This window comes from Oxyura jamaicensis, chromosome 4, assembly GCF_011077185.1.
Source record: "Oxyura jamaicensis isolate SHBP4307 breed ruddy duck chromosome 4, BPBGC_Ojam_1.0, whole genome shotgun sequence".
Lineage (NCBI taxonomy): Eukaryota > Metazoa > Chordata > Aves > Anseriformes > Anatidae > Oxyura > Oxyura jamaicensis.
Genome location: NC_048896.1, coordinates 67,463,273 through 67,491,231, shown reverse-complemented (window position 1 = coordinate 67,491,231; position 27,959 = coordinate 67,463,273). Strand labels below are relative to the sequence as shown.

Genomic DNA, 27,959 nt, shown 5'->3' with positions numbered 1-27,959 from the left:
TACCTGTGTGCTTGTTCTTTTTTTTTTTTTTTTTTCCTAAAGTGCATTAAGCTACATGACTAACATCTAATTCAAATGCATCAGAAGCAGGAAGTCTGCCACAGAGTCTATAGGACCAGCAGATAATCATGGTTTTAAAGAGTGCCCAGAAAAGATTAGTTCCTGAGGGGAAAGGCTGCATGAATTCACTATGGAGGAGTTTTCGGAGAGTCTACATCAGAATCTTTTTATAAGAGGCAGTTTTTTCAAACTGAAGAGGTTTTAAAGCCAGTCAATAATTATGTCAATACATTACAAGGACCAGATGGTATTTACACTTGAGGAATTTTTAGGAAACTCAGGTACAAATTTACTGGAGGTACTGAACGATGTAGCCTTTTCCTGAAATCAGCTGTGGTACCTGAAGGTAGATATGCAACAAATATGATGGCATCTGAGGGAACTGGGGAATGGCAGACCCTAATTTGTCCATACCAGTCAGTTTAGCTGACACAAAATTACAGGATAAAATTAGCAGGCATGGAACAGCAGGGTGCAAGTCGACACAATCTTTGTAAAGGACAGTCATGCCTTATAAATCAGTCAAAGCTCTTTGGAGGAGTTAAGAAGGTTAACTGTGACTTAGCTGATTGCCCTGACTGTTGAGTATCTTGATAACAGAGACCATGAACTTAAAGGTTTCTCTGTGGCTTTGGTATATTGAATAGAATATTATCTTCATATGTCTTCAGTGTAGTTTTTCTCAGCTTTTTCTTATACTCTTCAACTGCTAGTGTTGTTTTTTTTGGTTCAGGTGGGCTTGTCAAAATAAAATAATACTTCAGTACCTTCTGTACTTGGTGTGATGCTGCGCTGTGTTCCCTGCCTGTAAGAGTGGCTCATAGTATTTTTGTGCTCCTCTTTCTGTATCTATCTGTAACCTAACACAGAAATTATAAATTCCCGGGACAGGTCTAGCTCTTTGCCTTGTAGTATTAAAACTATTGGGATCCTGGGCACTGGGCTGGATGTGGCTAAATATCTGAAAGTATGGAACCAACCTGCCATTTTTCAACTCCTGGAACAGGCAGGGGTGCCGGGATAGACTCTCTAGATGGGAAAACCTTGAGGGCACTCGGAAAGGTTACCCCGAGCCTAACCTTTACCCCAGCAAGGGCTGATGGCGTGTTATCCCCGGGCGGCTTCCCCCCGTCCCCACCTCCCTCTCCATCAGCACCACCCTCCTCTGTGCCTCTGCAGGAAGGCGCCTGGGAGATGAGACCGTAAGGAGAAGAGTTAATATCTGTTATGCCGGGGGAGGGCGGGGAAGGGGGAGCGGGGCCGTGCCGGGGTAGAGAACCGGGGCTCCCCCAAACCCCCCCCCCCGGCCCGGCACTACTCGGCCCGGCCCGGCCAAGCGCCGCCTCCGCGGCGGGATGCAGCCGCCGCCGCCCCGCGGGTGCAGGTAAGGAGCCGGGGGGGAGGTGGGGGGATGCTCGGAGCACGGAGGGCAGCCTCCCCCCTTCATCCCCACAGAGGCTGGCCTCGGGGTGGGAAAAAGGGGAGGATGAAGGGACCAAATAATAATAATAATACATTTTTTTAAAAAAAAAAAAAATAAATAAGAAAATAGCGCCCTGATTGCTGGCATCTCAGGTTTGGGGTGTTGAGGTGGTCCTCTGAAAACGCTGCCCGTCGAGCCCCTGGCCCACTCCGGGACGGAAGGATTTCGAGATTTAACTTACCCCCCCTCATCCTCCATCCTCCCCATTTTAATTGAGTGGGGCCGTGGCTCGCAGTCAGTGCTAGCATCTAGCACGGCTGCTGGTGCTGAATTTGGCAGCAGCAGTTGGGAAGGGTAGTTTTCAGGAGACGTGCGGGGAATTTTCAACAGAAATAATAAGTTTCTCTATGGTTGCCTGCTTAATTAAAAATGAAGAATGCGCTGTGAATTGGCAAACAGTCCTAAGCAATGATCTCGAGCAATCCTGAGTCTTAATAGTTTATCATGTTCTCATCTCCCATAATATTGGAAATACCTAAGCACTGCCTTTGTAAACCCACGAAGAGCCCTTAGTGTTCACTGTTTAAAGAATGTTTGTAAAGGGATTTTCATCCCCACCGAATGCCAGTGGGAGCAGCCAGTGCTCAGGGAGTCAGGTCATCTGCTCCTTTTCTTGTGCAAAGAAAGCAGGAGCAGAATTATTCCAACAATAGTGCTGCGTTGTTGTAGTGCACGGCATGCCATTCCCTGCTGGTACAGTTGTTTGGGTGGTGTGCTTCTGGAGTTGAGGATTTTGAGCAGAAACTTGAGAAAGAGAGAGGAAAAACATGGAGCAGTCTCTGCATCAGCAACCAAAAAGGTCCTCTTGGGACTTTTTAATGCCCCGTAATGGAGCCCATGGGGGGACTGGGTTTCATTTTTGTAATTTATTTTCAGTCTAGTATATCGATATATTTATTTCAGTCTTATATGCTATTTATAGAGCGCCTCTTTGAAGCAGTGCATTTTTATTTACTGTTTCCTTTCCCACATCATGATTTTGCAATGGATTGCACACAGGTATTTCAGTGGTGCTGCTGCTGTGTAACGGAGATGTGCATTTTGGGCAAATTAGATACATGTAGGTAGCTGCGGCTGTGCAGTTTACTGCCTCTGGCAAGGAGACCTTCAAAGGGATAAAATATTTTTGGATGTATATATAATGCTAAACTGAATTGGGTGGGAAGAAAAAAATACAAGTAACTCTTCCTCATTTTCAACATTTTTCTGAGATAAGACAAACATAAATCCACAAATGAGCTTATAAAGTCAGTTCAGAGTTTGAAATCAGCCCTGTGTGAAGGGACAGATGACAAACACTTCCCATGCAAACATTCTGGTTTGCAGGTATTCTGCCATCCGTTCTGGATGGATGAACCAGAAGAATATGGGACGGCACAAACAGCATAAGGCTCAGTCCTGCAAAAAGTTGCATGCACATTCCTACCTTTAGCTATTATTAACAGGCTACCTGAGGTCAGTGGGATGATTTACAGTGCGTGAGGTTAAGCAGATATCCGTGTCTTTGCAGTACCAGGACCTACATGGACATGTTTATAAGTAATGATAGATACAGAATAACCCAGTGTAGCTGAAAACCATGGCTGGAGGTCTGTATGGTTCTTTAATTTGTAAAGTTTTAAGACACTGAAAAAGTCCTTCTGACTTTTATATGCTTATGGAATAATTTTCAATCATTTTTAAAGTGAAAAATGAACTCCTTTTGTTTAGAAGTGCTTAGCAGTGGAGACACTGGTTCTTCATAAAACTTAATGTATGGTTCTTCATAGAAGGAGATGGAAATATCAACTGAATTACTGGGGAAAAAAAAGTGAAGTCTAACTATTGAAAAAGAAAATTAATATTTGCATCATAACTTTATTTCATTGAGTAAAATTCATGGACACAGTCCTGCCTGATTTCTTTTTCCTGTAAAAGTTTTGACATAATACAATTGGGCTAAAGGCACTGGTATATTCTGGTTTGTGTTTTGCTATTGAAAAAAAATTTCATTTTGAAGAAAACTTTACATTCAGATCTACATGTAATCATTTCAGAAAAATATATTATTTATGGACCAAAGTTCTTGTGAGACAATATTTCTAGTGATGTTCTAGATTATGATTTTTGTAGATATTAACTCTTCTTCTCCATCATAATATAATTTCAAAAAAAAATGTTTTTAAGAAAAATAAAATCATTTGCATCTAGAAAGATAAATGGCATTCAAATATTTTCCTAATGGAGAACTTTAGCAGTGTGTATATGAAATTTCAGCTCCCTCAGGGATCACCACAGTTTTTCCTTTCCATGCAGAACAGGAAAAAAATGCTTTGTGTAAATGTTTTTTTTTTTTTTTTTTTTTTTACATTAGAATAGTAGGCTTAAAAATACCAAGCTACGTAAAAAGGTATCACTCATACTGTAAGGCATTTAAAATGGAACAATCTTCCAGAAAAACTCTGGTGATTTATGGAAATAAAGGATCTCATCTAGGGATTTTGCATGCTGGGATGCTAAGCCTTCACGCTTCTCAGTCTCCTACAGCTTCTACTAGAAGAACCTGTGTCTGTGACACTGGCCAGACACCTTATGGGGGTTACACCTTGACCATATAGTAACAACAGAACACAAATTTTCTTCCTGTGGGCCTACCTCTAAGTCCTGATAGGATTACTGTTCTATCTTCAGATGTCTTTGTCCACTACATAAGCACCCAAATACTATTAGATTGTGCTTAAGGTACACTTTTATCTTGGAACAGTAGCCTTAAACTCATAAATGACACCTTTTCTTTTTCAAGAAAGCAAATATAAGCACATGACTTCCTATGACTAACAATTAGAAAAAAAGAAAGAAAAAAACCTATATTTAGACAGTATAATGAATACTGAATACATTTGTTTACTGAATACAAATACAGATATTTTAAGATACAAAATCATATAGTCAGTTATAATTAGCGAGCAATAATCAGGAGTAATTTATTTAAAAAAAAAATGAAGAGAATCCACTTAGTAGTTCTGTAATTACTGTAATTAATTAGGCAATATTTTATATTTAATTTTAGGATCAAAGGTAACCATTGATGGCCTTAATTTCAGATCCTGTTTGGTAATGTGCTGCTTATCTTTCTGTCTCTAAGATACTAGGTTTCAGCAGAACAAGTATCTCCAAGTAATGGAATGTCTTAAATCAGTTTGTAAATTGTTTTAATTTGGGAGGCTTTGTGTGTAGCACCAAGTACAATTTAAATACCAACAGTGATGAACATTATGGACAGGAAGAAAAGGAGAATTATACTGCATAAATTAAAACTAATCCATCTGGAAATACTACTCTAAATGCAAACCCAGAGTGTGCGGAAACAGAAGGAATTTAGAAGGCTATAATTCCAGAATTGTGAGATGACATTAGGAAATCAAATATTTCTGTGATTATGGTTTGGCACGAAGAATAGAGACTTATGGATAGGATACAGAGAACAACAATACTCAGAAATGACCACCTAGGTTGATTCATCAGGAAGAGTGAAAATTATTAAATATTTACTGCCTGGTTAACTGTTAAATAAGGGAGAGAAGACAAAATAACTGTTTACAAGTATTTGAGAGATACAGTGACCAGGAAGAGAAAATAGCTATAGTTAAAGCCTATAAGTACTGTAGCAGGACTGGGGGAGCGAGATACTGATGCAGAGCTCTTAGGAAATAAAAAAAAAACAACTGTAACTCAAGAGGAAATTAGTTTAATATCTTTACTAATTTAGTTGCAAAAACAACCCCTGTGCTAAAGAGTAATAAACATTGTGAAGCATCCTTTCAGCTTTTCATTTTTGTTTTTCTACAGCAGTTAACTGAAATCTTGCTTATAACTTGAAAAATTCAAGTTTCATACTTGCAAAGATCAGTAATCGTAGACACACGGAATCACAAAGCTAGATGTTGGGGCATTGTGTCTCTCCCCCAAAACTGCATCTATTATATCAATGTATTTCCTGACAGGTCCTTAACTAACTTATGTTTTTAAGACCTCATTGATGGAGGCACCATAGCCCACCCAATTCAGAATAATTTCCAGTGATTTTCAATCCTTTTCATTGTTTTAAAATCTTACCCATATTTTCCTTGCTGTAGTTTAAGCCCACTATATTTCATCTACGCTTTGTTGTGAAAAACATATTATTGCCTTCCCTCTTTGAAATAGTTCTTCTTGTGTGAGAAGAAGGTTTTATATCCTCCCTTGTTCTCTTTTGTTCTGGACAAACAATTTAAAGCAACTGTCTTCCCCAGAGGTTTAATTGATTTCTAATCTCTTAGGGATTTACAGTGATCTCTGATCCTTGTTCTCTTCTGCACTATTTCCAATGATTCCACATCGTTCTTGCTCAAAATTGGACATAATACTCAAAGTGATACATCAGCAGTGCTAAATGTAGTAGGATTATTTTATGTAACTTGCAAGTATCTGCCCTATTTCTGTGTGTTCTGTGTGCTAGTATTCTTTTTTTTTCTTTTTTTTTTTTTTTTCTTTTTGCAACAGTATGTTGCAGAAAACACCATAACACTATCATATGCATGGTGTTAATTCTGTGAAATGTCATAATGCCTAGATCCACTTCTGTAGAACTGCTGCCAGTCTTTCCCTCCTGCCTCCCTTAGCCTTTGCTTTTACAATTGATTATTCTTATCTAAATGGAATACTTTGCTTTCATCTTTCTCAGTCTGTCAAAACACTTTCATTCTACCTAGTACTGTCATCCAATCCATTTGAACCCCTGTCAGTTTGGTCCATCTGCAGATGGGATGCTAGTCTAATCCACCATGCAAAGAAATTACTGAGCAGTATTCAAAACACACTCCTGAACAGATCTGCTCAGGGTATCCTTCCAGTGTCATACTGAATTGTTGGTGACTACACTCCAAATACTCTCTTCCAACCAGTATCAAAGTATACTGCAATTTAATCTGAACCAACTGTGCCTAATTTGTTTATGAGAATGTCATGAAACCAGGGACTTGTACCTGCTCCAAGACTGGCTAATCTGAGGTTGGTGCAACCAATTCCTTAAGTACTGTTTATTAGGCTAGTTGTTTTCAAAACCCAGTTTTCAAAACCCCAAACTTGTTTTAGAAGATCAAATCTATTCTGTTCCTATTCAAACCTAAGTTCTTTTCCCTTCGTCACTGTTGTTAACAGTATTAGTTTTTTGGCAATAATTGACCTGGAAAATGAAGATGAAGAATAAAGGATACTTAATACTTTGGCCTTCTTGGCATTCCTTATTAGATTTTTCTTCCTGCTAAGTAGTAGACCAAATCTTTCCAGGTCCTCCTTTCTTTTCTAATGTCTATACAGAAAACTTCTAATTACTCTGTTCTGTGACGGTTAGTTTCTCATTCTAGGCCTTAGCTTTTTCATTTTTTTTTATATGTATATTATTCAATACTCATTAATTTTCATTAATTTCCACATTTTGTATGATTTTGCTTGTATCTTTCATTATACTTCTAAGACTAATGGACTCTTATTTCATGATCTTCATTCAAGTTGCCTTCTACCTCCACATTCACAATATTACCTCTCAATTTCAGTCAAATCTGGGAAAAAAAAAATCATTTTTAATGCTTCTTCATTTTGTGTAAGACAAAGTCACATAATTTGTCTTCAAGAACTGGTTGGATGTTAGGCTTTGTGGCTATATGTCGATCTTTGAAGGAGTCTGGAGGTCTGGCAAAGGCTTGGCAAACACTAGGAGGCAAATCAGTGTATTTGTTCAGTTCTTAATTCCGTCTGCAGTGCCAGTATGTTCAGGTGTTACAGAAGAAATAGATTTAACAAATAGCATATGCACTGAAGTCTATCAGCTGTGGGGCTATCTATCACTGTTGGGCCTAAGCAGATTTAAGGCTTTGGTTAGCATGATTTTCATCACATATGACGTCAAAACATGAAGTTGCTTGAATTCAGCTTTGTAGGCCACATTTTAGACTATGTCAGATATGAAAAAAAGCAGAAACCTCTTATATCTTATTTTATTGTCACTCAAGAAAATAAGAAGGGATAGCATTTGCAGTTAGTTTAACCATTGCTAATAGAGGGATGCTTAATGAACATATTTACTGCTTTCATGGTCCTTTCTTGTTGATGAATCTGTATGAAAAGGCTAAGGAACAATATATTTGACTAGAAAATCCCATTGGTATATATCTTTTACAACCTATGTATTTTACAGTTAAGTAATGTATAGATCAATAGACTTAAGTGTATTATACAAATTACTGTATTGGATGTTTGCAAAAATACTCTTCAGTCCACAGTGTTTACTATCATGGGAGCGAGAACTGGTGTGCTTCTGTTTCATAGCCAACCCCAGGCTGAGATAGATCCACAAACAAAGATTGTAAGGCAATTTGCATTTACCTTCAAAATCAGAAAAAACAAACAAACAAAAACAAAACAACAACAACAACAAAAAAACAAAACAAAAAAACAAGCTCAGAACATCATACACTCTCCTGCAAAATTACAGTGAAGTGAAAATTCTTCCAAGTTTTGCTTTCCAAGCTGTAATTCTATTCTCTCTCTTCCCTCTGCTTTAACCTTCTCCTACATGCTGTTCCCCTTACTGTGATCTGTGGCTGCAGAAAAGCTAGAAGCAGTGCTTGGACTGTCCTAGGCAAGAGGGACTGTGTTCTCTCCATCTGGGGAATGGGTTATGTGCTGATGTGCCCTGGAAGGTCTGAAGATACAATACCCATCAGTGCAAACACTGTAATAGGGACTTGTGACCCCAACAGGAAGGCACTCTCTTTGCTGGGAGCTGGGGTATGCATTTTCCTGTGGTAATAAAGATGAACAGACACTTAATGGGACTTCTGCATGAGTCTGCTCCTTCTTTCAGTGTTTCTAGATGGCAAAAGGTTCATGTTTGTGCATTGTCATCTTCACTGAATGTTACCTATCTACAGAATAGAATTTATACTTAGTGAAATAAATTTGCTTATGATGCAACCTTTCAGCTATGTACATTATGACCCTAAATGCAAAAGTGCAAGGGGAATATTAAATGCATAACTGATCTAAGAATAAGATGTGCAGTGAACAATGCTAAGTCTTGACTGGAGAATAAAACTGACAGAAAATAAATGTGATAGTGAAAGGTTGTCATTTTCAGTAACCTGAGCTTGAACCATAAACTTTTTTTAGTCCAAGATCCTGAAAGAACAGCCTGTATGCTTTCAATCTTTCATTAAGGCAAGATTATGTCTATTTTTCAGTAAAAGAAAGTGTAATGATAGTAACTTTATTTCAAATAATGATGTTATTTTAAATTCTAGGTTCACATTGAGCATTTTGAATAACAGTGACTTTTGGTAAGCTTGGCTCTTTGTTTTTCACTTCAGAGTTTGCCATATATTACTGGAGCAATGCTCCTGAATTAGGACTTTAGTTCAGCAAGGTTTTAGATATGTTGTATGGACTTCCCCTTGCTCTGATTTCAGGCTGTGTATTTTTGTGGGATAGTTATAGTTCATGCATGGGTGAAATTAATTGCCAGATCTGTTAGCCTTATGTAAGAAAACTCCTACTGTATCCTTTTGCTTAACTTGAATTGCAGCTAGTTTAACTATTCACAGCTGGATTCTTAATACTCTGTTTCATTATCCTTTATTTACTGGTAAAGTTTTTTTTACATAATGATTCGTATCTGGAATCATACGCCTATTTGTTGCCTTTATTAATGAAATAGAGCACTGTCAATCAGACCAGATATTGTCACTGTGATTTATAAATTCATTCTTAAGGGCAGGCAAAACTCTGATAAAGAAATCAGGTCTGGTTTTGAGAAGGACTGCTCTGAGGTTTTGTAGTTGGAGAAGACCTGGATTTTTGTATTTGCTTGGAAAAAAAACTATAGTTTATAGGCAACCATTACAGCTGTACACATAGCTACTTATTTTTAAGTGAAAAGACTAGTAGGTCTTAAGCAAACTGTAAGTAAACTAGGAAGTATTGCTCACTGTGTAGACTTTACATTGCTCACTGTATGTTATCCCCATTCCGTAGGTGAGAGTAGAGAAGGCAATAGGAATACCTCACTTTTTACCTAGCTGTTAATATCAGCTGTTTGGGGTCTGAGGGTTTTGGTCAACAGAGATTGAACGCAAGCCAGCAATATGTCCTTGCATCCAGGAGGGCCAACCTTACCCTGGGGTGCATCAGTCCCAGCACTGTCAGCCAAGTGAGGGAAGGGATTGTCCTGCTCTGCTCTGTGCTAGTGTGGCCTCGCCTTGAGCACTGCGTGCAGTTTGGGGTGCCACAGTATGAGGATATAAAACCATTAGAGAGTGTCCAAAGGAGGGCTACAAAGATGCTGAAGGGTCTAGAGGGTAAGAAGTATGAGGAGCAGCTGAGGTCCCTTGGTTTGTTCAGCCCTGAGCAGAGGAGGCTGAGGGGAGGCCTCATAGCATCCTCACGAGGGGAGCGGAGGGGCAGGCACTGAGCTCTGCTCTCTGGGGACAGCGACAGGACCCGAGGGAACGGCATGGAGCTGGGGCAGGGGAGGGTCAGGGTGGGTATTAGGGAAAGGTTCTGCACCGGTGGTCGGGCTCTGGGACAGGCTCCCCAGGGCAGTGGTCACGGCACCGAGTCTGTCAGAGTTCAAGAAGTGTTTGGGCAGTGCTCTCAGACACATGGTCTGATTTTTGGGTGGTCCTGCGTAGAACCAGGAGTTAGACTCAATGGTCCTTGTAGGTCCCTTCCAGCTAAGGATATTTTATGATTCTATGTTTCTATAGCTGCTCTTGTTATAGCTGGAGAGCAGAGTATTGTGGGACATAGACCTGGCCCTTGTGGTTACACTGTTCAATTTAGGACCAGTGATTAGATTATTACATCCATAGCTGAAGATGCGTGTGTAACCAAGATTTATGTTGCTGTAGCAACATGAAAAGACACAACTGTGCTGAATTTCATAGATCTTTGAAGTAGGAAGTCTGCTAATTCAAAATGGGATTGAGAATTCCTGTTAGCAAGTGAAGAATTTAACTAAGAGGAGCCCTCATTAAGAGACTGAAATCATGCCTATCTGACTCTCAAGCTGAGTTGAGTAAGTTCCTGCTGCTCATCAAAGGGTTAGAGAAAACAGGCAGTTGCAAGAGAGAAGAGAAAAGGAAAGCCAATGGCTCAAATTAATCAAGAGCAATTGATTTGAAGAGAAATAGGAGTGATGCAGGGTTTGATGACTACTGTGAAAATCACAGGGTGCTTCCAAGAGGCCATCGACAAAAAGTTTGGAACATGTTCTGGGTGTTGTAACTGGCCTGGCAGTAGAGGCAGTCACAGGAGGAACTGAGCTTAGCCAGTTCAAGACTTCATAGTATTATGAATCAAATTAAAATAGTGGTGGTGACATGGTATATGCTAAGGTACACAGAGGAAGATGTGAAAATCTTTGGTTTAAGTGGAACTTGAGTGGATGAGGAGGGGTACAAAGGATTCAGAAGAAAGTAAGGTATAGAAAGCTTTGGGTAGGCTGTGGTAGAGGCAGATTTTTTGGACTGAACACTACCTCCTGCTTTTCAGCATTAGGGCACCCCTTGAGTCTGGTAGCCAGCAACTGTTATGACCTCTTTAGGCCAACGTATTTAGTGCAGTCGGCCAAATCATTTCCAAAACTGACAAAAATATGGCATGGGGGGTTGAGGAATGGGTGTGCAGGGTGAGAATCCAGACTTTTTAACATTTTAGAAACTGGGATTATTAATTTTTGGCTATTGTCATTTCAAGGTCATGCAGTTAAATGCATTTCTTACTTCAGCCACAATAGAAAAAGTCCAAGCAACTTGACTTTTTTTTTTTTTTTTCTTTTTAAAGCAGTACCCTTGAAAAGTTAATTATCTAAAAGGTTTCAAAAAGTTAATGGCAAAAGATGAAATCAGATTCCCTTGGACTGAGGGAACTTTTAGTGAGATGTGTAGCTATAAAAATATATGAGAAACATGGAATCATAGAATCATAGAATGGTCTGGGTTGGAAGGGACCTTAAAGGCAATCTAATTCCAACCCCCTGCCATGGGCAGGGACATCTTCCCCTAGACCAAGTTGCTCAAAGCCCCATTGCACCTGGCCTTGAGCACTTCAAGGAGTAGGGCATCCACATCTTCTCAGGGCAACCTGTTCCAGTGCCTCACCACCCTCTGGGTGAGGAATTTCTTCCTTATATCTAATGTAAACCTACCCTCTTTTAGTTTAAAGCCGTTACCCCTTGTCCTGTTGCTACTTGGCCTTGTAAAAAGTCCTTCAGCCTGTAGGCCCCCTTTAGGTACTGGAAAGCTGCTATAAGGTCTCCCCAGAGCTTTCTCTTTTCTGGGCTGAGCAACCCCAAACCCCTCAGCCTGACTTTGCATCATCTTCGTGGCCCTCCTCTGGACTTGCACCCAACAGGTCCATGCCCTTCTTGTGGTGGGAGCCCCAGAACTGAATGCAGCACTCCAGGAGGGGCCTCATAAGAGCAGAGTAGAGGGGAACAATTCCCTCCCTTGCCCTACTGGCCACACTTTCTTTGATGCAGCCCAGGACACAGCTGGCTTTCTAGGTAGCAAGCACACATTGCCAGCTCTTGTTGAGCTTCTCATCAACCAGCACTCCCAGGTCCTTCTCCTCACGGTTGCTCTCAATCCATTCTCCTCCCAGCCTGTATTTGTGCTTGGGATTGCCATGGCCCAGGTGCAGGACCTTGCACTTGGCCTTGTTGAACTTCATGAGGTTTGCCCAGGCCCACCTCTCCAGCCTGTCCAGGTCCCTCTGGATGGCATCCCTTCCCTCCTGCATGTTGACTGCACCTCACAGCTTAGTGTCATTGGCAAAATTCCTTAGTACTAACATGATAACATGTACTAACATGATATGTTAGTACAATTCATTTTACCTCCTGGGAAGCTGAATATTTTTTATTTTTTTATTTTGCCTTTTGTTGTTGGTTTTTTTTTTTTTTCTTATTTTCTTAATGAGAAAGCAAAACAGTGATGGTTTGCTCCAAGAGTCAATGGACTGTAACCTATTTACTTTCAAACATTGCTGTTAATATGCCACAGTTCCATGTGATGGAGTGGTGATCTATTTCCCTGCAAGATCAGCAATAACAACACTACAACTTTCATCCTATTATCTTACTTCATAGATCATCCACATCAAGGACTTGTTGTGTCATGAACAAACATAGATGAACCAGGAAGCATTGAGAGGGAAGGGAATCCTGCTCTTCATTTGTTATCCAAACTGCTTGTTTTCAGGAGTCTCATGTTTTTTAAGCTGCTTCCCCATTTTAGGGACTTGTCAAGACTTGGTGCAGTCACTGAACAGCTGGCTGCCGATTCATGGTGCGCTCACTGCTCAGAGCACTTGGATGGGAGCATAAACTACCACGCACACACACACAGAAAGAGAGAGAGAGAACTGAGCATGGGGAAAGTATGCCCATAATTACCTTCTTCTGCTCTTCTTCTCTCCTCTAGCTAATTGGACAGCTTCCAGGTAACGTAAGCAAGAACTGGAGCAGATGCTGAAGCAGTGGGATTTCTGAGCATCTTACATTTTCATTACCTCCTTTGCAAAACAGACTTTCCCATTAACCTGGAAGTCACAATACAGAATTTGGATGAACTGAAAATTTTCTACAACTTATGTGCAACGGAGATGCTGTCTAATATTTTTTAAAGCAAAAGAGTTATAATTGCTGTTTTTATTTTTAAAGAAAAACAGGTATTTTGTTTGACTTACAAAGATTCTGTTCAGTTCTAAGTTCCTGGTGTCTTCAGTGACATCAGGCTTGTGTGAAACTTGTACAACTGCAGGCCAGGTCAGACTCCACATATTTCTTGCTTTCTGTAAACATTAAAATGAAGAGGTTTATTGCTAGGACCTTTCCCTGCTGTGCTGCAAAGTAAGTCATGTCAATGTTATGGTTTTTGGCTGGAAAGTCAAAATGGCAAGTCTAATTTTATCATGTGACTTAATTACTTTTAAAATACACATTCTCATGGGGAATGGAAATTGTAATAAAAGGGTAATAAATGAATAATGAAATAATTTTCATTTTTGTAGACTACTATTATCCTAAGATTATAACCAGATTATTATATTGATAATGTTTATTGGTAATGTTATCTTGATATCATTATTTTTGATAATGTCAATATATAAATTTCTTGATAATGTTATCTTCATAGTAGTTGTGTAGCTAAAAATAATAACCACTAATGCAGTGTTGTGGATCTCTCACCTGTCCAGTATATAGCAGGAGACTCAGTACCAGTCCCAGTGAATGAGAAAGTTAAAGGGAAAAACTTAATGGGTTTGTGATTTAGTAGAAAACAAAGCCAAAGTTCAGCCTACATTGGAATTTAATAAAGACATTTTAGGAAAAGCATAATATAATATTGTATCAATGGGAAACTTCTTACCATTTTCTATGTCAAGTCCAAGTTAGCTTTTGTGTTTATCTGACATATATAAATTAAACTTCAGTTCAGACAGCTACTTCTGTAACTGCAATAAACTGAAATTTCTGTAGCATTTGGAATTCAGTATGAATGGCTGAAAACGTTCTCCATCACTTTGTTTTTGTTTTTGTTTTTTAACTGCAAAGTCTGAACAAACAACTTCAAGTGGAAAGATAAAAACACCTGGAAACACCAAACCACATAGTAATCAAATGTGAAATATAAAATAGAACAAGGAGCATATTGGATGACAAAGGAAAACAAATCATTTAGTCTTTGGAATTTCTACTTGCAAATAGAGAATTTCTGGGCAACAGTAAAAGCTGAACTATTTAATCATAAAAGACTGAATTGTGCCAGAAAAAAAAAAAATGAAAGCAGGGATTTTGAAAAGGTTGAATATAAATGCTTTGAAGAGAGAGATTCAAAGATGCTACAGCCAAAATGGACCATTGGGACTAATTCCCATTTTATAAATTAAAAAGATTGTGTTTGTTGGACAGGTGTTTTGAATGAAATGAAGATGGTGGGGTGGGGGTAGGGAAATCCTGATCTTTATTTTATATTATTTTAATTTATATTATATTTATTTTATATTATATTTATTTTATTTTGTTGTTGTTGTTGAAAAATGCAACCACCTCATTACATCTAGAAGGTAGATAAACCAAAAATAATTTTGTCTTAATTTAGGGACTTTGGTTTCAGGGTACAGGTTATATTTCAAATAACGTAATAGTAGTTTGCCTACCTATTCACCATAGCCATGACTGGAAAGTCTATTCTTAACTTCCTTTTTTTAATCATTCTCTGTTCCTGCTGCATTCATGGTCTTTCTTGCACCAGATAAGCTCTTACTATGCTCATGAAATTCCTTAGGAATATGCGTGTTATTGAATAGTACATGCAGTCATGTAATGGTCTTAAAGCAGGAGATATATTCAAAAATTTTTTTGACTTTCATGAAATAAAACCAGATCCTTTGTTTAAAAAGCATTTTATAAATACAATGCCTACTAGATGGATGTAATGATTTTATAGAAGTAAGCTTACAAGTCCATGAATTATGCATGTCTATAAAATGTAGTCTACAACAGTTTCTGTTTGGCTTTATATAATCTTTCTTCATTATGTTTTCAGGATGGAACATGAGGCTACCCAGCTAGAAAAGCAGCATGTGCACAGTGTGTATGAAAATACAGCTGCCTACTTTAATGATCTGCAGAGCAAAGCATGGCCTCGTGTTAGAAGCTTTCTGTTGGAGCAAAAGCCTGGCAGTCTCATTGCTGACATAGGTAAGCCATTCCCTGGGGCAGCATGAAATATTGTCTATTAAATTTATTAGTTTATACATTAATCCTCTAGATTATTGATACATGAATCCTCATGTATCCTCTAGAGCAAAAAATATTCTAAATTTGTTCAGAGATTGTTTGAAAACTTTTTTTAAACAGTATTAGATGTCATATGCAATTTATTTTATTTCTTTGACAGTGTATCATGCAACTAGTAAATACAATTTTTACCTTGTTTCGACTGAACTAATCTTTAATCTACCAGTTTCTCCATAGGCTTAGTGGTCTGTCATTCCCCTGGTGCACTTTTGGAAAAAAATGGTGTTAATAGCTCAATTATTTCATATTTCAGTTTCTTTAGATCTCTTAGTACTGCTGGTCTGCACAATTTGTTGTTTTTCATTTGTTCTAAAACTCTTACTATTAAAGCTTTAACTTCATAGAAATAATCTGAAATGTTTTATTTAAAAAAAAATAAATAAATTATGTGAGAATCTCCCCATTATCCTAAGTGAGGTTTGGACACCAAAACCTAATTTTTCTGCTATGGTGTTGTCTTCTCTACATGTTCAATTTATACCTTGATTTTTGGTTACACTTACAGGCATTGTAGGGGTTTCCAGGTCCTGGTGTGTTTCCTTTGTGTTTGTATTATGCATTCAGCCCTAAACAGTGCATCATTGCAAACTGGGTGCTCCTTTGCATGATTGCATTTTCCTCACTGCTTAGACTAGTAAAATGTGTTTACACAGCATGATGTACAAATATACAAAATAAATTATGTTCCTGCCTTATCCTATCAGAGAAAAACATCTTTGAAGGTCTTACAGACCAAAATCAAAAGATAATATAGAGTTTTCCTGTTGCCAAGTAGTCCTCAGAAATATACCGGACTCCTATTATTTTGGATATGCATTGTTTATATTTCTGCACCTTTTTCACAAATAATCCCAGGAAATATCCTGTGATATCTACTCATTCAACAGTCAGTTTAACATGGTATTTCTCAGCCAACATTTTTTGTCACTTCAGTAAAAGTCATCTGAAGCTTTGCTGAAGTTTTCTGAGGCTTTAAAAGCAGTTATCACAGTGGTTGCTGAAAGCTTAAGATCACCCCATTACAGTGTCAGATGAAATAATTTAAGTGCATGTCATGCGTCTGGACATAAGGTAAATGCTTACAGTTTCCAATAAAAATATTCCCATCAAGGCATATGAGGTACCTCCTTTTATGGGGTTTAATAAGACCTACAGGAATCTGACTGCAACGTTTATTTTCAGAAGGCATTTTGATGGGAGGGTTGCCTAGTGGCACCATATTTTTCAAAATGAGATGTTCAATTGATAATCTTTTTCTGTTTAATACCACCTTTTATTAAAATATTTTTGTTTGCTAGCTTTACATGCAGCATGATAATAGGAGCAGAATAAAATTCCATTTTGTCTAATTGTCTTATTATTGTTAATTCATGAGAATAAATGGCAATAGTGTGGCTGTTGTTAACAGCTTCATGAAGGAATCCACCCTCCTGATGACTCATTTAAAAGTGAATCTCCTACAAATGTAGATTTTTAGAGTATCAAGAGTGTTATCATTATTTGGCTTCATTCCAGAGCAGACCATGTACTTCAGAAAACTCACTGTGATTACAAAGCACTCCACCAAAAAAACATGTATTAAGCAACCAAATCTTCTAAATTAATATACATTTGACTAAATGTGTTCCTTCTACAAACACAGTAACCGATAATACTTTATCTTAATTTTAAAGCTTACACTTTCTACCCAACATGCAGAGCTTCATGTTTTATTGCATATATTTCTTGAGCTTTATTAATAATATTCGTCTTTTTCCATTTCTCTTAAGTGACACATCAAAGGATAATGCTTGATTTTTGCTTTAGGAAGATGCTCTTTTTTCAGCATGGAAGTGTTGTGCTGTTCTCCAGCAGTTCCTGTGCTGTCTCTCTAGATAATGGTGCACATTAACATCAACGACAGCAGCAGCACTGCAAGAAGCAGTGATGTTTCTAAAGATAACTCCAGGCCTTTAAATTGAATTACCAATACCGAGATGGCTCTCTTTGCCAAGCTGCTACCCAGTTGCTTGGCTGTCAACTTTCAGAAATTATTCTTCACTACTGACCCATAACTGCCGTGAATGTTTCCTAATCTAATTTTGGAAAGTGCCTGTTATGCATACAGTATTGAAGAACACTCTGAAAGATTTCAATTTAGTATAGCACAGGGCCTTAGTAGACATACTTTTAGGTAGAATACATTCTGGGACTGTTCATTACATTTACATGTGTTACAATGCATCAGAACAAAGATAGAAAGAGAAAGTGCCTGCAACATGGCAGGAATTTTATGAATCAGTTATTTTCAAATCTGTATCTCAAGTTAAAATTTTCCTCTCTGCCTTGTGTCAGTGACAGCTGTGGTTTAGGATTTCTTGGAGATAAATCCTTTTCTTTGCAATGCAGTCACGAGGGTCTTGCTGGCTGTAGATCTTGGTGGGGTTGTTAACATGGCTTATGATGGCTTCAGTGCAGAGACCTGGGTCTGGGCCAATGCATCCTCTTCTCTAGTCCTTCTCCCTGGAAGTGGGGATGTGCTGGCAAGGTACTGTGTGGGATTTAGCAGAGGCTGGGGAGGAACTTGAAAGAAAGATCTATTGTAAGTCACTGAAAAGACAAAGCACGGTAGTTTCAGGAAATCCTCTGAACAGAGAGTAGTTGGAAGCTGGAAGGGTATGGAGGGAAAGGGTCATCATAGTTACCCCATCCTTACTCTTTATCAGGTGCCCATTTTTACACATTGTTTGAAACAGGTTACCAGGCTATATAAAGGCTCAGTATGCTGCTTGATACTGAGCATTGCTCGGGGATGTGCAATAATGCCTACAGAGGACCACTCCTTCCTCCACCCACCTGTGCTTACCCTTCTTCCCCAAAGAAATGCACATAACCTGGTGTTGCACAGGCCTGTGCAATGAATACTTTTATTGGTGATATTGGTACTGTTACGTTCCTAATGGTATGAACATATAGTAACAGTCCAAATGAGTCCTGCAGGAGTTAGGCTAGTAGGAGCAAACACACATTTTGTTTTCCAGGAAGCCTTAGAATTAGGAAAGACAACCCACCCCCTGACCCACTCCCCACTGTTTTCAGTGTTTTGAGAGGAATAACTACTGTACGGAACATATGAATTACAATCTAGTAAAGAATATTCTTTTATTTAGGTTGTGGAACTGGAAAGTATCTCAGTGTCAACAGTCAGGTGTATACTCTTGGCTGTGATTACTGCGGACCATTGGTAGAAATTGCAAGGAAGAGAGGCGATGAAGTTCTGGTATGTGACAACCTTAACCTTCCCTTTAGGGACCAGTGCTTCAACGCAGTCATTTCCATTGGAGGTAAGACAGCAAACATACATTCTGTCCCACAGCAAATCCAAATTGGTTATCATCTTCTTTTTTTTTCCACGTATCTTCATTTCAATTACACGTGTTTTGAAATAATTCTCTGAGAATCGCAGCACATATTGCTGAAATTAATGTAGTAAAATTTTAAAAAACAAATAGGTCCATTGCACAGATGTGCTATTGACCAGGGAAGTATGTGGATCGTTTATTTGTTTATATGTGGCCTTGTTCACCCTGTAGATAAAAGATTTCCTTCCAGCATGCATTTTAAACAAGTAACAACTAGTATAAACATGGCTGCTGGTAGTTTAAACACATTGCATGGTCAAGATAAACTTTGGGTTCCTCCTTAGGATCTGTTCTGACCAGGAAAAGCACTGAAAGGGAGAAAAGTTGCTTTCTCTACAGAAGAGCTCGAAACTTATGTCAACTATTATGTATCAAGAACACAAATTTCTCTTAGAATAGACGTGCAATAAGAATTTAGAAGTGTTCAAGTGCCTGTTTGCTTAGTGAAGAATCTCAGCATCTCGACTCCTCTGACTTATCTTGTTGAAAAAAATTGCTCATAATTTGAGAAGTAAAAACTGGAAAAGAATAGATGAAGAAGAATAGTTAGACTACTCAGTTACAGTCTACATTTTAAACTTAGTTCTTATTAAACTCCTTTCAGACTGTTTGACAGTATCAGCAGAAATATAAAACATGAAAATTATTACTGGTAGCAATCAACAAACTACTCAATCTATGACCAAAATGTATTTTAAAATCTATTTTTCACATGTGAACAAAATTTTAAAGGGAGAAAAGGGTGGCTAATATGCAAGTGGTATTTATATAAAATTGCTTTTGTATTAACTAGTTAACCAGTAAACTCTATCCATGTATTAGGTCCTGTAGCATAATTTCAGTTCTATTAGATCAGCTGACTTTCAAGGACAGCCTACCTATCTAATATTTATACCAATAAAAGGCCTGACATGAGCCAGCAGTGCATACTTGCAGCCCAGAAGGCCAACTGCATCATGGACTGCATCAACAGAGGAGTGGTCAGCAGGTTGAGGGAGGTGATATCCCCCTCTGTTCTGCCCTTCTGAGGCCCCACCTGGTGTCCTCCATTCAGATCTGGGGCTCCCATCAAAAGAAATATGTGGATCTGTTAGAGCGGGTCCAGAGGAGAGCTACAAGGATGATCAGAGTGCTGGAGCACCTCTACTATGAAGAAAGGCTGAGAGAGGTGGGAATGTTCAGCCTGGAGAAGAGAAGGCTCTGGGGAGGCGTCATTGCAGCTTGCAGTTTTTCAGTACTTAAAGGGGACTTATAAAAAAGATGGAAAGCAACTTTTTGCTTGGTCAAATAATTCTTCACTCAGAGGGTGATGAGGAACTGGAACATGTTGCCAAGAGAAGCTATGGATGCCCCATCCCTGGCAGTGTTTAAGGCCAGGTTGGATGAGGCCCTAGGCAACCTGATCTAGTGGGGTTGGAACTGGATGATCTTTAAGGTCTCTTCCAACCCATTCTATGGTTCTATGATAAAATCAAAAGTTTGTGTGGTATTTTTGTACATTTAACAGTAATGGATTTGAACAGAGACATGGTATATCTGTCTCCATCTAATTCTAAATGAAGTGGTTTTCATTCCATTCCAGAGCATGGCAAGTATCTGTGTGCAGAGTCAAACGCTCTTGGTTTGCTGGTATTTACCTGTTTATATAGGATTTATATTTCTCTAGAAGCACCAGGATGACTAAGTAATTTTAACCACGAGGAATATTTCATCCATTAAATGAATTGTTTAAATAGAGTTTGCACATATTCTCTTAGTTGGTTAGCACTTCTTTCTGGTGAACTAAGCTCACATGCTTATGCTGTCAGTTTTGACACCAGTTTACAGGAGGTTCAGTGGTGTCATACAGCCTGCCTCCATTATGAGAGAAAATAACAGTTTCTTTTTCCTCATCTTGTTTAAGAAATTGAAATAGTTTTGTTTTGTGGTGGGTTTATTTTGGTTGGTTGGTTGGTTGTTTTTTCCAAAGTTCAAGAAAATATTGACAAGAGTTAGGAGGAGCTGGAAAGAAACATTGACCATACAGATAGGGGAACTCTTCCCAGAGTTTTCTGTCTTGTGTTCTCATATGCTTCTGAGGACGTAGTTTTTCTTGTTCTGTGGTAAAAAAGCTATATTTTTTTCCCATTGTTTAGAATAAAATCAAGGCTAGCTGGACAGTCTTTCATAACTGCAATGTTGAAATAACATCTTTCTACAAGTAGAATTGGCTACTGTCAAGCGGCACATATAAAAAGAATTAATTTTTCTTAATAAATTGAGAGGTCTTCATCTAACAACTATTATATGTTGCTATTTGGTTACATGGAATGTTTTGTATGTAGAGTGGGCTGGTTCCAAGTCCATCTGAAGCAAGTTATGGAATCGGTCCATCATTGATTCAAATCAAATCTAGTACTGATGATAGAGAGACCAACATGACCAACATGACCAAACTCAGTCCAAGTTAACGTTTTTGAGATTTTAGAAAGAAAACAGCAGACTTAGCTACTCTTTGGTTGTTAAAATTGGTTCCTTCAGGTGAGTAGGAAGCTGTAAACCGTGTGGAAATCTTGAAACATAGCTTCATTCCACATCACAGTGAAATGTGAAAATGTGGAAATTATCATGGAAAGAAAATTCAACCATAGTGATCAGTAGTTTTATTTTGTCCTTTTTTTTTTTAAAAAAAAAAAAAAACAAAACCATAATGTAAAGAAAAAATAAAAATCATGATTCTCAGATAAGAAAATGTAGACCAAGACACTTTCTTCTCATTTTTTTTTCCTCCAAAATAAACATTGTATAAAGGCAACACCTTTATAGAGAATTAATACACTGCAAAATATTTCTGTCTAATTTTTCTCACTAGTTCTTTTGAAAACCCACTGAAAGCTAGCTATTATTTTCTGTTATGGGTTATGCAGAAAACCAGTAACCTGTGCCTGACTTATCTCAAATCACTACTTTGTGATGAGATGAATTTCCTCCTTTGGGATTTGCTTGTTTTTATCCATTGAATGTAAATGTAAAAGAGAACGTTCTGGGGTAAACTTGCACTGGGGTACCAATAAATTCTGCATTGTTGCTGACTTCAGTGTGTGGGGGTTTTGATATGACAACTAAAGTGATTAAACACATAGAGCAGGTTGAAGAAGAAAATGCTATTCCCATACTAATATTCAGTACATGATGCCTTTCCTTTTTCATAGTGATCCATCATTTCTCAACTAAACAAAGAAGAATCAAAGCAATAAAGGAAATGGCAAGGGTATTGATGCCTGGAGGCCAGATGATGGTTTATGTTTGGGCTATGGAACAAAAGAATCGCCGCTTTGAGAAGCAAGACGTATTTGTTCCCTGGAACAAGGCCTTGTGCTCACGGCATTTTTCAGAATCAAATCAATCTGGAGATAAGGGTGAGTTTGTGCATGCTGTGAAAAGCCAAGATATACACCCTGCAGAGCTAGTCATCTCTGATTGCAGCTACCAAACCTCTCTGCAGCCAGAAACTAATTCAAAACATTCCCAAAATACGGACCATTGCTTATCCAGAGCCTGCTGCATGAAAATTTCAGAAGAAGACAATAGATTTTACAGTGCTCTAGGAAGATCTTTCCGGTCATGGTTTTTCTCCAGATCCCTTGATGAATCAGCCATGAGGAAGCAAACTGAAAAACTGAAGCCTCTGAAGAATGAAGGAGAATGGACAAACAGTACCATACCCATTCAGCATTCACGGCACTGCAGTTTGGACTTAGGTCGCCATGGGGCACTGTTGAAAGAACAAAGTTTAGATGATGATGATGTGTTTGTAGAAAGCTCGCCTATCAAAAAGCCACCGTGGTCACCAGCTACAGATGCACTGAAGGATTTGAGCTTAAATGGAGGACAACAAAATGTAGCTCAAAGCAAGAGTGAAGAAGCTGCTTTTATAAATGGTTCAGTGGAAGACAGGGACTTCAGCTGCATATGTAATAAAGATGATACTGTTAAGTCTAACGCCAGCAAGTTTTTCAAAAGAACTTCAACAACTGATTCCACTGATTCTGCTTTGGATTCTGCAGTATCTGTTGGGGACCAAGCTGTTGATGCATTGGATACAAAAGCCTTCATGCGTTATTATCATGTTTTTCGGGAAGGGGAGCTGTGCTCTCTGATAGAAGAGAATGTGCCTGAGCTTCTGATACTTTCTTCCTGCTATGACCATGGAAACTGGTGCATTATTGCAGAGAAAAGAGGAAAATAACTGTAAAAAGAACAAAACAATTCAATGACTGAGGATTTTAAGCTGCTCCTTGTGTTCCTTGTGATTGTGCAATTTGACATGGAATTTGAATCCCTTGTAGTCATGTGCCATCCATTTCCTATCTATGTAACTATCTGATGCAAGGCTTGTATATAGGAATGTAAGTGGCAAACGATATTTATGTTTTGTTAAACTTTTATGAAGTTAAAAATGGAGAGTTTTATATTGCTTTTAGCAAATAATTGTGTTTTTAAATATACTTTTATATTGAAAAATAAAACTTTTTTATAAGACAAGGGAAGGATCAGGGCATCTTTTATGAGAAATAGCCTCTTTGTAGGACATTTACGCTTTGTTCTTGGAATGCTTAAAACATGTCACATTACTCCCTGTTCTTAAAGTCCTATAAATAGAGACAAAGGTACATTTTAAAACATACTTGACTGTATACTGCTTGAGTGCATGCTGCATAACTGGGAGTAAACATTGTCCCAGTGCTGCTTAGTTTGGAGTAGAGTTGTGAATGGGCAAAAGCCATGTACAAAGTAAGCTCTGCATGTTCTCTTATTTGTGGTTTGTATTTTGGAGCAAATGACAAAATGGATTTCGAACAATAATTTGGACTTTTGTTTTGAAAACAATTTAATTTGCGTCTCAGGTGCAGGTTAAGTTTTTGCTCTCACAAACACTTTATCTTAATTTCCTTTGCTACAGGTCTTTGCTGGTTATTTATGTATAGGAGTCAGAGGGATTAGTAAGAGTAGCAGTATTATGTAAAGGTTACAAAATATCAAATATTTGAGATATATATATATATCTCTTTTTGATAAGCCTGGGTAGCTAAGATAAATAATACTTGATAAGATTAATAAAATCCCAGTGCACATCTGGTCAACTGTCATATTTGCTCTGCTCATTCACTGACATGAGAATATATACTCAATGATGTGTCAAATAATGTAGAAAGGAGCAGGATACAAATCAAGTTTGTATCTAAAATATAACATTTCCAGGTTATGTTGTGTAAGTAGATGGGTTTTAGTTGGAATTTTTGATTGGGTAGATTTTGGTAGATGGATTTTTTTTTTTTTTTTTCCGTAGAAAGTCCTAATGATACTGACTATTTTTAGATGTAGCTGCCCAGGAGTAATTACTGCATGGTAATGTATTATAGATGTATTTACTGGAGTGTTGCCTGTAGAACAATCACTTTTGTCTTCCTCATAGCTTGGGATCCTGATGTTTTATCCTTCCCAAGTGCCAGAGGCAAATCCTTGCACTCCCCACTGCCTTTTGAAAAAAAAAAAAAGTGGTCAAAGAACTGTGTATTAGACCTTTCTGAAATATTATTCCACTGTCTCTGAGCCTTACTTCAGAGCAGTGGCAATATTCCCGGCATGGCTGGGTCCAGCTGCTCCCTACACACAGCTCAGGGGCTGGTCTTGCTGCATCCTCAAGCTCCCATTTTAGAAGCACAGTGTGAAAATGCCCATGCAGGCGTATTGCAGAGCCAGTACGGATTGTGCTCAGCTCCACACCTCATCTGGAACATCCTCATGTCTGAACAGTGAGGTTTGCCTCATTTGCTGGATTTTTTTTGGAGGAGATTGAGGATTTAGAAGCAAACTCAGTTGTTTCCAGATTAGATATGATAGGGGATATTCAGCACCCCTGGAATCTGGGCCATATGTAGGAAGGAGGTAGTTGGTGATCATCCTGTATCCAATTCTGAAAGTTTGTCATTAAACTCCAACATGCAGAACCTCCATTCCAAACATGTATGGAAATTTTTATTGAAAATTATTAAACTGACATGTTTATTTATCTGGAAGTATCAACATTAAATTTTGTTATCCATACTTCTGCATTCTACCTGTACAGTATTCAGTGTGTAAATAAACAGGCTGACAAAATTTGGGGTAAATTAAGAAAAAAAGGCTTCCATTCTCTTTACAACAGAGACTTCCTGTCCCTGTAAAAGGCTGACCGTGTTTTAGGCTCTACTAAAAACTTCCTGCTCTATCAGCTGTATGAATAAAATCTGTCACCTCAAAGCCACTAAGGTACTTTAAAATGCTTTTGTGTTTGTAGACTCTCCCTGCATAATTTGGCTTGAGATTCTTGACTGGGAATACTTTTCACAATTATTTATTTCTGTATTTCCATTTCTCCTGTTCTGAGCTGATGTCACCAAGTTGTATCACATGAAAGTTTGGACTGTATTGTCATAAATTCCTTGGTGGGGTGGGTGTTTGGTAAATTGCTTTCTTTTTGTTTTTTACTGTTGGACTTGGTGATCTTTCTAAGTCCTTCTAACTGAACCATTCTGTTCTGTTCTGTTCTATTTGTAAATTTCCTGTTTTCCTCTGAGACGATATAGTCACCATGTAACACAGTTTTTGAAGATAGTCATGATCCTCAGGTCTGCCCAGCAAGTATATGAGTCAGGCCTTTATTCCCATGTTCAGTCTCCCATCTACCCATAAGAGCTGCCTAGCTCTGTAACATCTTTATCATCTTGTAAGAAACCAGATTACCTTTCTCAGAGCATGGTGACTGTCTGTTTTGATTGGTTCCCTTTTGACGAGACACATCTTAAGCAAAATGTAATTCCCAGAAGAATCCATGCGATTCCAGTCTTTAATGGCTTGCATACATCCTTAATGTCTTCAGAGAGAGGTGTGTATGCAACTGAAAAGTCTATAACAAATGAATGAATATATAAATAAATTCCAGTTGTCCCTATGTGCTCAGTGATGCCCAAATTACAGGATCGTACTGCTGTAAGGTAAAAGGCAAATGTGTTCTTGTATTTCTTGACTGACTTATAGTCAAAATTCTCATGCTGTTTATGGCAATATCAAACCCGATACTGACTTTAGTGGGCCAGGATCTCTCCTAAGCTGCTCATCTGCCCTTACGTGGCACATGGAGATGTCTTGACTACATGAGAAAAGATGCCCGTTTTTTTTTTTTTAATCCATTTAATTTACTAATATCGCTGTCAATATGAACTGGCTGAACAAAAGCTGCTATTATGTTAACTCTTATGCACTGTAATCCAAATGCACAATTGCAATGAAAAAGGTGCAACTGAACTGAGCTATTTCTGAAGGACTAATACAATTGCAACCTTTGATAAATGACATTTCAATAGTTTTTTTTTTTTTTAATCATAAAATATTTACATTAGAAATGCAGATGTATTTTTTTTCTCTACTAATCGCAACTAATTTACTTTCTTCCAAGCTTGTGGTGTAGGAACTCAAAAAGCACAGGTGAGGTATGAAAGCTGTAAATATCCTAGCAGATTTTTTTTCTGGTACATATCAATATACAAGTTACTTATGTGCACACTCTAAAATCATACCCAGTGAAGAGCTGTGTATGTTACACCAGCAGAACAGTTGAAGTGAACCACCTGGGTGGATTCTGAATAGAAATAATGGCTCTGATCCTGGGTCTCTCCCGTGTTGTGTCTCCGTCAAGCTGCATCCGTGTCACCATTGTGCTGTATTAGTATCGACACTGTGTTGAACCTAGTGGTCTAGCCATTCTCTTGCTCAGCACTTTGACAGGATTTGTGGCTGTTTTAGTATTCCAGGAAAATTAAGTATGTCATTGTTAAATATATGCAGTCGTATATCTATTTTGTGAGATCAGCATTTCTTATTCTTGAAGTATATTAAATCTGGCAGCTAGCCGTGATTTTATCTTCCGATCTCCTTGTCAAAATCATGCATAGATACTGCTCTGTAATCAGCTCTTTGTCCATACATGGAACATATTATCTAGCATTTGACAGAAAATAAATACTACGTGGTTAAGATGTTATTTCCTACAGAACTTCTGTGCTTTAAGATTAGTTAATAAATATATTAGCCACTGGAAACTCTGTGTCTGGGTAAGTTCTTGATGAATGTTAAATTTGAGCAGACTCTGTCAGTGCCATTTGCTCAGTAACAGGTAGACCACATGGGGCATGATGGGATTTGCTATGAAGCCAGGGACTCTGTCTTTACTTTAGATGTTCGTAGGCAGTCTAGCCCTAAATGTGCTCATTTGAACTAGGTAAATAAAGGTGATGAAGTGTGATTTTCAACCACATCAGTACTATGCGTCATGCTGATGATAGAAAAGGGTGTATCTGATGGTCCGGTGGGGTTATCTGCTACAAGCTGCACTTCCTGCCCTTCTGATCTATTTACTGTACTCCAGGACTGTGCTCTAGGGCATAAGATAACACTGAAGTATTTCTTTGGAATTGTTTGCAGTCTTTTTACCCCAATTTAAATCAGAATAGAAAGATCATATAATCAAAATTATGCAATTTCCTGGTGAGGTTACAGCTATACTGAGTTAAAAGTGGTTTTACGAGTACTGTGATCATCTATTGTGCTTTTACAATTACAGTGATCACTTATTGTACCAATCGGTTTGTCATACTAGTGACTGAGGACCTACTAGTAATTAAGCACTATCCAGCTAAGCATTCAAACATGCCTAGCAGTACAGAGCATGTAGCCTAACCGTGCTTAGCTTGTGGGAAAGTTGTGTGAGCACAGACTGGGCAATGGGATGGTAACAAATATAATTTTAGGGGGATACTGAGTGGTGTCTATGAAGAAAGAATGAATGAAATCTGATGCAGTGTTGAGAAAGGCTAAGGAGAAAAAAGCAAAGATAGAAGTAGAGAAATGAAGGGGAATGGCAAAGCTGAGAGCAGTCACAGCAGAGAAGGCACGATCAGCGCTGCTGGGCATGCCTAGGGTAAGCAGAGGTCCGTGTTTTGACTGTTCTTACTTTTCAGAGGGTCTAGTTAATATCGTCCTGCTGTCTTTACTCAAGAGCACATGCAGAAGAAGCAATGCACTTTTTTTCCCACCACTTTGAGTTCAGTACCTGTGC

At 38.3% G+C, this 27,959-nt stretch overlaps 1 protein-coding gene and 1 long non-coding RNA gene across 5 annotated transcripts in view; one reads left to right on the top strand and one right to left on the bottom strand.

The window, feature by feature from the left end:
• The window catches only part of LOC118167140, a 43,127-nt gene extending 41,339 nt beyond the window's left edge, over positions 1 to 1,788 (bottom strand). Inside the window, exon 1 of the long non-coding RNA XR_004750962.1 lies at positions 1,725 to 1,788. This is a non-coding gene — a long non-coding RNA (uncharacterized LOC118167140). The remainder of the gene's footprint in view (positions 1 to 1,724) is intronic.
• The window catches only part of TRMT9B (tRNA methyltransferase 9B (putative)), a 114,850-nt gene extending 87,907 nt beyond the window's left edge, over positions 1 to 26,943 (top strand). For 2 of the 4 annotated variants that reach the window (XM_035326385.1, XM_035326384.1), the window contains 3 exons: positions 15,169 to 15,323; positions 18,572 to 18,745; positions 22,015 to 26,943. In XM_035326385.1, coding sequence (XP_035182276.1) covers positions 15,170 to 15,323; positions 18,572 to 18,745; positions 22,015 to 23,051 — 1,365 coding nt within the window. In that variant the 5' untranslated portion in view covers position 15,169 and the 3' untranslated portion in view covers positions 23,052 to 26,943. Of the gene's footprint in view, positions 1 to 1,010; positions 1,445 to 15,168; positions 15,324 to 18,571; positions 18,746 to 22,014 lie in introns of those variants that run through there. The other 2 variants (XM_035326382.1, XM_035326383.1) reach the window with 2 other exon arrangements.
• Positions 26,944 to 27,959: the final 1,016 nt, after the last annotated feature.